A 10,596-nucleotide genomic window follows, 5' to 3' on the forward strand; every position below is an offset into this window, starting at 1 on the left:
TTAATCTGGCGACGCAGACAGACTGCAGGAAAGTTACATGGCTATCTAATGATGATCCTGTCGTGGAGTTGGTGACTCTTGGTAAACTCAATCCAGACAAGTCAGAGTGAGTCTGATCATGTCTAGCTGCTCTCTGAACATCAAACAAATCATAGCTGGAGATAAGGGATGCTACACCTGCCGTCAATATTCAGGTTTGCATGAAAGCAAAATTGAAGGGGATGCCAGAATTTGCTTGATTGTTAATAAAAGTAAGCTATTATCTTAAATTTTTCTTGCTTACTGCAATGGCATGATTTATACGTTGTCTTCCTCTGTGTCCTTCTATTTTAGAAAACAATGTTACACTTTTAAATGAATTTAAATCTTGCAGTAAATTTACATTTCATATTAATATATTAATACTGTATATCGCTGTTGAAGTTTAGTCAGGTCAGTAGTTAAAGTTTTGATTCTAGAAAGATCATTTTGTTATGATGCCAGCAATATCCTAACCAACATTTTTGCCTAATATCTAAATCTTTTTTTTTCCCAGCTACTACTTCCATAAAAAATAACGGCATCACTGATGACAGAAAAGGTTACTTACATCTAATTATTTCTTGCCGTTGTTCTGTTCAGATCAGTAGGTCAACGTGAGTAAATAGGACTAAAACAGATGGGTTAACACATTCAGACAAATGCAGTGTGGTGTATTGTTAAACAGCCTAAAAACATAGAAATAGTCCTTAGAATTTTAATTGCATTATCTTCTTTCTTGTAAAACAGCATACTACTGTCATACTAAAACTTAATATAGTGTATAAGAAACACAAAGACATCATTGTTAAATAATTTTGTTGCTGTTTTCTTCTCTTAAAGAACTTTTAATGATAATAATCCCATCAGGGCTCATTGTTAGTGCTTTGTCTGTGACTGCACTGATCATCTGGCTCAAGTATCACAGGAGAGAACAAAGTGAGTTACAGTCACCTACAGTCTCATTCTCCGCAACTGTGTGTCTTAAAGCCTTAAACATTCACTTTCTTTCTTTTAGTGAGAACATTAAAACATGAAACCAAAACTATTGAACACCAACACAAGAATGTGGGTAAAATACCAAATGGATATAGTAAATATATCTGATTAAATGGCGTTCCTTTACTCATTTTACAGAACTCTCTCATTATTTCTCGAACAGGGTGAAGACGTGGACTACACCGAATTAAACTACAGTGTACTGAAACCAAGGAATGTGGACATAGACATAGTGGACATAGATCAAAAAACTGAATATGCTGTCATAAAACTTTCCTGATTGCGGTAAACATGTTATGCTTAGTTGTTCAGCAAAAAATATGTATCATTGAGTACATATGACTCACATTTTACCACAGACTATGATGTTCCCATGGACTCACCGTCTGTGTTTTTGGTCACTAGATACTCACTAGTCACAAGTTCATTTCACTTCACCCCGCCACCCCCTCTGTCTTTTTATTTTTATTTACTTATTCCTTAAATAATTATGACTGCGTTAGGAATGTGCTAAATCATACCAATCATAGCAGAAATGTCTAACTTGTGTATATCTTTTGTCATGTTATGTTTCTTCGTTCCTTCGGCTTCACGCATTTCATTAGATTAAGATGTTCGTGACTTTTCTGCAAACATCACAATCCCACGAATATAAGTCAAATGATTTCAGAGAGATTTATTTTTACCTTGACTGGCACAAACTCGACAAGAAACAGACATGGGTTTGGATGCATAAAAACGTGGATGCATAAATGATGAATAAATGCTTCTAAGAGCTGCAAAGCGCTATCAGTGTGGTCATATCTGAAGACAGACAACATTTTTTACACATCAGTAGTTTGTTGTGCAGTAAGAGCCATAATAAGAGCCATTCAATTACAATGTCAAAAATGTTGGGTTGTTTGTGAATTTTTTTGTTTTTTAACACACGTGCAGATTTAAAACAGGGTGCATGGCTTAAGGATCTTACCTTAAATGTGAATTTTGACTTTTTTCATATAAGTTGCCAGCAAGTTGCTATATAAGAACTACTGTCAAAACGTAAGAAATTAAACGACACACATACACAAAAACTACATATAACCTTTATGAAAAATTCACAAACTGTTTAATTACAATAAAGATATTTTCATTTTATTTGTAATTTATATGTGTGTTAACAAACCCCCATTAGAGAAAATAACGATCCGTATATATTAACCATGCATGACAGCAGTTACTTTATTGTATATTCAGTTATAACAGTTCACTTAAAGTATATTCAACTGACTCAGTATGCAATATATCAAATAGCTCATTAAGACACTCTACAAAAAATATTAGCCTCAAAGATAAATAAATGAAATGAACGAATGAAATGAGGACATGTGTTTCTTTATCTCTGTACATCTTTAGTTTGTATTTGGTGGTTAATGAAGTGAAGTGCTGTTTAAAAGCAAACTCTGAACCCATGTTGAGATTACCCAATAGGTGTCAAGGGCTCGCTCTTGACAGTGCCTGAGTCCACACTGCCAAGCTCAAAAACAAAAGGTTGCAAGACTCTCCTTGTCTGTGTCCCACAGATCTTTGACGACCCCCCTCAAACCCCCAACATACACAAGCACGGCCCATACCCCAGCACATACATACAACCTCAGCATGTGGCAGACTACCGGAGCCGACCCAACGTTGTCCCATTTGCATTTTAAGCACAGGATGGAAAGAGAACACTTGAGGTGTTTTAGCCCACAACGGCTCATCAACATTTCACATCCACATTTTGGCAACAACATCTGATATCTAACTTATTGTGTTTTATACAGTGCACTTCAGAAATAAAGGCTTTTTTTATTGAGACTGATGATTCCACAAAGCACTTTTAACATCCGCTTTGCACAAAAGGTTATTTATAATAAAGGAAGATTCTTCAGGTTAATACAATATTATTCATGCACGAAAACAGGCACCTCTTTTGGCACCTTTATTTCTTAAAGGCTCCTCGCAGACCAAATTACAAACATGTTGTTCGACTTAAGAGTTCATTTATTTTACAAACCTTCGGATTGGCTGTTTAAGACATTTGATTATAATGATGTATATTTGAATGTACGCATTAATAAAACAAGCTATAGGAACATGTGAGCATTGTTTTAAGCCTGGCACCAGGTTGTCTCCGTTCCAAAAAATGGACTCAGGAGATTCAGGAGAAGAGATGTAGATCAGGCCGGTGGAGGGGGTGTGTGGATGAAGCACTGGAAACAAAAGGTTCTGTGAAAAGCCTGCAAAAGGTGGACAGGCCGAGGTGTTAAATGTGATACCCCGAAGAAACAAGAGGCAGATATGCACCTTCCCAGATCTGTGTGTCTCTCTCTCTCTCTCTCTGCCATTTGCACACACTGTCTGCTCTAGCACGGCTCCAATAAACAAAAGAGTGATCTTGACCTTGTTCGGCCTGCTGGTCTGACTTGTTTTTGAACACTCATACAGCGCTATGAATAAATAGGTAAAAGTTTGAGTAAATTGCATGCCTGCTGGATTTACTGAACCTTCAGAATGATAAACGTTGTGTTCAGGGGGTGATAAAATGAACCAAAAACGAGACCCTGCTAATCCGTTAAAAGAGAGCACTACACTAAACATCCCCATGTATACAGAAAAAGAAACCATCTACATCTGATTGAAACTGGACCCCAGGCTTTGGCGTGGAAAGAAAACACTTCAAAGCCATTGTCTGAGGGAGTTCACTTTGAGCTATGGAAATGGAAATTTCCAGCATTCCTCAATGATAATTGGCCAACTCCAAAAGTGCAGTTAAGCTTAACTTTAATTGCCAAGGAAGCTTTAGACTGTATTCAGACTTTGTTGTCTATTTAATCTTTGTTGTCTAATTTTGTAAACCAATTTTAAACATTTTTGGCCAAACTATATTACAAACTTACAATGCAAAGTCCTGTCTAGAGAGATTAAATACAATTAACCTAGTTAACACTGCAATTGCAAGCTATGTCTTAATAGGATACAGTTCCAGTGATTATGTATATATTTTTTAATTTACCCATTTAATTAACTAATAAAAAATGCTTTCACATTGTTCGCTGTCTTCTGTCATAAAAATACATATATACAAAAATTTGAAAATGACATGATCAGGCCTCTGTATGGGTTTCTTCATATTTTGTGAGGTGGTCCTCACTATTTAAAAGGCTCATAAATGAGTCAAATTGTGTTTTTCACTACCATTAACAGTGTGTGATGCTTAGCTGTAAGGGTAGAGCATAAGCATTATTATCTTTGTATAAACGCATTGTGTTTCCACTGATAGCCTATAGGTGTGTGAGTGTGTGTGTGTGTGTGTGTGTGTAGGGGTTCAACACAACTCAGTGATTGACAATTTCCTGGAGGGAGGTCCCTCCCTTATCATGTGAAATTTCCACTGCTCGGGTTCAGATTGCGCTCGTTGTCTCACCTATGATGAGCACGCTGTTCACCTCACACAATGGATTAAACTTGGAGTTGTGAGTAGGTCACAGTTTCCCGTACACAAATATTTTACGAAGTTGATTCAAATATCACGGAACGGAAACACAAAAAACAAGGTGATGTATTCGTGTACACTTTTGTTGAATATAGTTCACTCTGCGAGGTACTGTTTATATTTATTCGGTGTTTATACGAGAGCAGTTTTGTGTTCCTAGGCGTATTTTCCTAGATGCACTTTCCAATAAATTTAGTCCGCTAAATTGGCGTTTTTATAAAAAAGAAAATTAACAGAAGGTTCATCAGTAATACGAAAAAAGAGTAACGAAAGTGCTGGTATGTTTTTTTTTTTCGCTTGAGACTGTTTGCTGGTGTGTTTGGACTTTGTCAGGCCAAATAATGTAAAAGTATAACCGGCCCCTCTGTGTAATGCTGTACCGTTTCGTTTATTTTGATTCCGTTCAATAAATACAGTTTAACGCGACGTCGCGTTTTCATTAAAGTCAGTGGGCAATCTACAAAAATATCAGCAAAATGCGCAGGAGAGTTGGAACAATTTAATTGGTTTTACCAGACAGGTGTTGGAAAATTGGTTAAACCAAGCATAAATTATTTTAAATTCTCATCTGCAGTATTAAGATGAGTCGTGAGTCGTGTTTTATTATTCAAAATAGTGCACGGGGTTTGCTTGTATGCTGATCGTGATTTCTATGATAGAGAGCCATCTTAATGATAGACCCTGTAAATATTTGTATTTAATGCTTATTTTCTGCAGCTTCAACAACTTTCAGACGAGCAAACTGGAATTAAGACTGTAAAAAAATCTGAAACATGAAATCAAGACAGCATTACATTTCTTGTATAGTTGTCAACTCTGTAAAATTTAGAAGTGTAAATGCGGAATTGTTTTGTTCACAATAAAAGGGTTAGTGGTTAAATTTTTGTGTGGATCTGCAGCAGAAAAAAAATCACTTCATTCCTCTTTACAAATTAGATTTTTTTATTTTATATTGTTCACCGTTATTACCAATATCATCACTTTTTGAGGCGAACAAAAATTAACATTTTTTTTTCTCTTCCTCAAGGAGTATCAACAACTTATTAGCAATATTTTACATCTGTCAGTAAAACAAAATGAATGCATTTTGTCAGTTGCTCTATATATCCGTGTACTAATGCTAGTCCTCTTGTTTCTTCCTGTGGTTTTTGTGTAGGCATGATTCCGAGAACAGAGGTGGTGCTCTCGGTCTTGGGGGAGCTGCAGGAGGCCACAGAGAGCGCGGGTCTTGAAGCCCTCACGAAAGTTGCTGTGGAGGTGGAACAGGTCCTGGCCCCTTTCCATCTTCCTTCAGCTCTCTGCTCTGAGATCTCTTCATGGCTGGGCATTGATGCAGTAGCTCACAGACTGTACCCAGGAGATGCACCGACGGGTTTGCTTCCTCTTGTCTGCAAAGGAGAAGGAAACTTGCTGTTCGATGCAGCTAGCATGCTTCTGGTGGGTTCTACGAGCCTGAGTCTGGAGCTGCAGGTCAGAACTGTGGTGGAGATGCTGCTGTGGAAGCGATACTACCTGTGTGGTATGATTGACTCAAAGGTCATGCTGCAGGCAGTTAGGTTTTCCCTCTGCACCGAGGAGTCTCAAGACATGCTCAATCTGCCAATTCAAGTGCTGGAAGCCATCTTCGATGCTGATGTCAAGGCCTCCTGCTTCCCTGGCTCGTTTGCGAACATGTGGCACGTGTATGCTCTGGCGTCTGTCCTGCAGTGCAACATCTATTCGGTTTATCCCATGTACAATTTAAAGATTCGGCCTTATTTCAATCGAGTCATTCGCCCGAGGACGTGGCTGAAAGATGTCGAACCCTTGACCCTTCACATCATGTGGTCGGGCGACTTGGAGGCAGGCTCTGTTTTCAAACCTCACAACTTCGTGGCCTTGATTCATGCGAGCGACCTAAAAATCGGAAGTCCCAACAGCGAGCAGCGAATGCCCTCTGTGAAGTCCCTGGATCTTCTGAATCAGGAGTCCCATCTGTCTTACTCCAACCTCAAAGACAAGTTCAACATCACCAAGAGCACCTTTTACCGCTGGAAGAGGCAAAGCATCGAGTATCACAAAAAATCGGTGGCCAGGTATGAGGCCAAACACTTTTTCCTGACATCCTACAAGCAAGGGAAACTTATCCCCCTCAGCCAGTTCAAACAGCTTTTCCCGGAAATTCCAAGATCCACTTACTACGCGTGGAAGCAAGAGCTTGTGTCCACTTGCAGTGTCTCAGGTGGCTCCACAGGGGAGCTAAGTCCTGCAGACAGCACTGAACAGGACTACTGGTCTTCACCGGAAGTCCAGAAGAAGCCCACCCAAGGGAGCTTTGCTAGCATGTTGGCCTTCAAATGTGAGAAACTGGAAGGGGAACGTGCCCAAAACGTGGCAATGATGCAGGAGGCGAAGAAGAGCTTGCAGAACTGTATTGTTGCAAACACTTCGTTCCCCTACAGGATTTTCAAAAGAAGGTTTCCGGGCATCTCCAGATCCACATACTACAATTGGAGGAGGGAAGCCATGCTGTTTACGCCTTTCAAAGAGCTCTCAGGTAGCAGCGAGGAAAGCTCAGATGCTGATAAAACTCAGAGTCCCAGAAGTCAAGTGTCCGCAGCTAAGTTTGACAGACACAAGCTGTCACCAAGAGTGAAGATCTCCAGACGCAAGCAAAGAAGCCTGAGGCTGGCTTATCACCAGAGGAAAGCATTAAGGGAAGAAGCCAAAATGCATGTTGGGAGGTCAAAGATGTCCTTCATCAAATTCAAGCTCAAGTTTCCTTCAGTTTCCTCCTCTTTCTACTGGCTCTGGAGAGATTCTTTGAACAGGAAAGCCAAGAAGCCGGTCATGATGTCGGAGACGGAGAAATCCCAGAGCTTGGTTGTCTCGCCAGACGTCTTCGAAAAGATAAAAACTCAAAGAATGTTTTCTTTTGATGGGAACATGGATTGCCTGAATGGACAGACAGGCTGTTCCTCTGAATTTACACTGCCTGAATACTCTCTGCCTGACCAGTCCAGTAACGAACAGATGTTTGTGATGGATGTCGTGGCACTGGCCAATTTCAAGGCCAAAGCAAAGCTGTTCTTGCAACAACGCTTTGAAGAGAAGTCCTTTCCCACATTCAAAGAATTTCGGTCTTACTTTCCTCTCACCCCCCGTTCCACCTACTACATGTGGAAAAGGGCTCTGCATCACGGAGTGCCATTAATTCATGGATGAATACTCTGTTATATTTCTCACCACTGTAAAGTCCTCCAAGTTCAAATCTGACACTATAGATTTTTATAGTTCATGATGCAATATTCCTTTGAGTCTGATTGTTTTTTTTTTTCTGAGTCACCCACATAATTGCAGTTCATGCATCTTAATTATTTGTCCCTTTTCTTTATTCGACCACTTGGTTCTAGCTCAAGGACATTTGCGTGTGTGTGAAATCAGACGGTCTTTGTGTCCACTACAGTAAGTGCTGATGGCCCCTAGGCAAAAGGCAGTTCAAAGACATTATCAGGTTTTCAGATGGCTCTCTGTTGACCCCCATCCCCCAAATATTTACAATTTAAATGAGTTCTAAGTTCTGATTAGGTTCATTTTATTTCTTGTTTATTTCTTTTTCATCGTTTTTGACACTTGTTATTTTATTGTTTTATTTAGTTTAAACTATGAAATTGCAGCTAAGGATTTTTCTCAAACAAAAAAATGTATAGTATTTTAATTTGTACCCTGGAGTGTTCTTTTTTTTTTTTTTTTTTTTTTATTTTCCTTGTTTTTTTTTTTATACATATATATTTTTATACTGACAATTGAATGTTATCTCTGCTTGGGAAATGTGCCCAATTTAAAATGGATACCTCATACTTGAATGTTACAGAATTGCTGCCATTTTGCACATTGTTTCTGATCATGTTTTACTTCACGTTTACTTTTTTTGCTGCTTAAAGGTGTAAATATTTGGTAACCCCTAACTTGATACTGTTTGTTTTGTGAAGTTATTATGTTTAACTACCTGACTGACTTTTCCAGTTTCACCATTTATAGTGATCTGTAACTCTCTGTTAAACTTGTGTTAAAAAAAATGACAGGGGTTCACAATGTGCTCCTTGGATCATTTTGATGAATGTGATGAGCACAAAGCCAATTTTGTTAATTTTATCATGTATGAGATCAGCTGCTTGGTGCAATAAAACCTGGTTTATACTTTCTTTTCAGTCTTTAGGTGTTTATGCAGTATCAGAAACTTTACCTACGTAGTCTTACGTTAATTTCTTTAAGGTCTGCTCTGTGACATTTGTACTCTTTTGAGAACAAAGATGCTCTCAGGTAAATGACTGAGAATAATTGTATTGAAAAATTCAGTTTATACAGATCATTTCTTCTAGTAGCATTGGGGCTGAAACTATTGTTGTTTAACCGATTATTGATTAAACTAGCCCAATATTTGCCTACCACTTAATTTTTATTTTTCAAGGTTCAAAACAAGTGTTTAAAAATAATTGTCAGTAATTATCAATGATAAGCGCCATGATAAAGTTTTTTTTTTATGGGTGCCAGAAATATGTGTCTTTCTGTCTGTAATTTGCACTTTTTTTTTTTTTTTTTTTTTATAAATGGACACACAAAATGAACAATATATGTTCATGAGAATCCAGACTCTAGACAATTCGTAAGAGATACAGGTAGAAAAGCTTTTTGAATCTTGAATTCTCTCTCTGGTTTCGTTTGATGGTATAAACAGTATAAATACATAAATTTATAGATGTTGCAAGTCATGGAGAAACTACAAAAGAAAGAGTGTTTATATAAAATAGATGTGCACTAGATGGCAGTGGAGGGCTTTCCTTAGGAGCATCTTCCTTTCTGCAATGGCTTGCTAGGATTCCCCATATATATACGGTATTTTACAAATTCATATTAATAATAATAATAAAACGACTATACCGAAATACGATGTTTTAATGTCACATATAGTTTTTAGAAAATCAAAAAGCGAAAAAGGATATACCTTAAATGATTACATTCTTAAATGTAAACAATAATTATAGCTAGCTGCTTAATTTTGTATTTGTTGAGTTTAGAAAAGGTGAACTAAAGAATATATTAGCATTTGCTTCAACTATGCCTAAACCATATGGGGTGATGTTCAAAGCCTTTCCTTCAGCTTGTGGCCGAATTTTGAGAAAACTATACCATGAGACTATACCATAGTAAACGATAAATATTATTAAACAATATAACTATATTATTTGCATTTCTTCTTGTTATTTTTTATTTTATTTTTTTTTACGGACGCTAGTGGGACCTTTATTTTGACATCTGTGCCTTGTTATCTTAGCGCGCGCGAATAGAGCGATTGAACCCGAGTCGAATGACGATGCTGAAGTTTAGGACACACTGTCCTCAGTAAGTAAGGTAATCACTTTCTTTTAATTTCCAAGGAAATTATTTACAAAGTTTGATACTCAAGTGACCAAACTGATAATATATAAATGTACTTTTTCATTTGGTTTGTTCGTGACGAATAACGTGTATTTAACTGTTCTTATGTCTGTGACCTGAGCATATCAAAGTAATAGTAAGTTCATAAGGATGTTTTGTAAAACTGTACACTTACCGTTCGTTGTAAGCATAATTATATTGCATATTTTGTGTTATTATGCGTACTGGGTGTATTTGAAGTTTAACTTAACTTTGTAACTGTTGTTTTCGTAGAGTCAGTCTATTGTGAATTATTTGAGTTTTCTTTAAACTGTCAAGTTGCTGATATTGCTGTATGAATTTATGAGGTCCTGTACAAAGCATAAACATACAAAATAGACAATAACCAGAGGGCCGAGAACCAACTAATCAACAAAACATGCTATATGCACCTTTAAAAATTAGTTATTGGCTACATGCAGAGTACGATTTGAATTGAAAAAAAAAAAAATAATAAAATAAAATTGAGAAGGGGCATTTACAGATTAACTGTTGATAATTCTAATCAATTTCATCTTTTATCGGATGGATGGTATCTCTGCGTCCCTACATAAATAGTCCAAGGTTAATTTACCAGATAAACAGAATAATATTGGCAGCTGAAAATA

At 37.4% G+C, this 10,596-nt stretch overlaps 1 protein-coding gene across 1 annotated transcript; it reads left to right on the forward strand.

The window, feature by feature from the left end:
- Positions 1-4,452: 4,452 nt before the first annotated feature.
- Positions 4,453-8,861, forward strand: vrtn (vertebrae development associated). The gene is made up of 2 exons (XM_043218871.1): positions 4,453-4,592; positions 5,688-8,861. The coding sequence occupies exon 2, from the start codon at positions 5,690-5,692 to the stop codon at positions 7,733-7,735; it is 2,046 nt and encodes a 681-aa protein (XP_043074806.1). The 5' UTR covers positions 4,453-4,592; positions 5,688-5,689; the 3' UTR covers positions 7,736-8,861.
- The last annotated feature ends 1,735 nt before the right edge of the window (positions 8,862-10,596 follow it).

Source organism: Puntigrus tetrazona, chromosome 20, assembly GCF_018831695.1.
Source record: "Puntigrus tetrazona isolate hp1 chromosome 20, ASM1883169v1, whole genome shotgun sequence".
In the NCBI taxonomy this organism is placed as follows: Eukaryota; Metazoa; Chordata; class Actinopteri; order Cypriniformes; family Cyprinidae; genus Puntigrus; species Puntigrus tetrazona.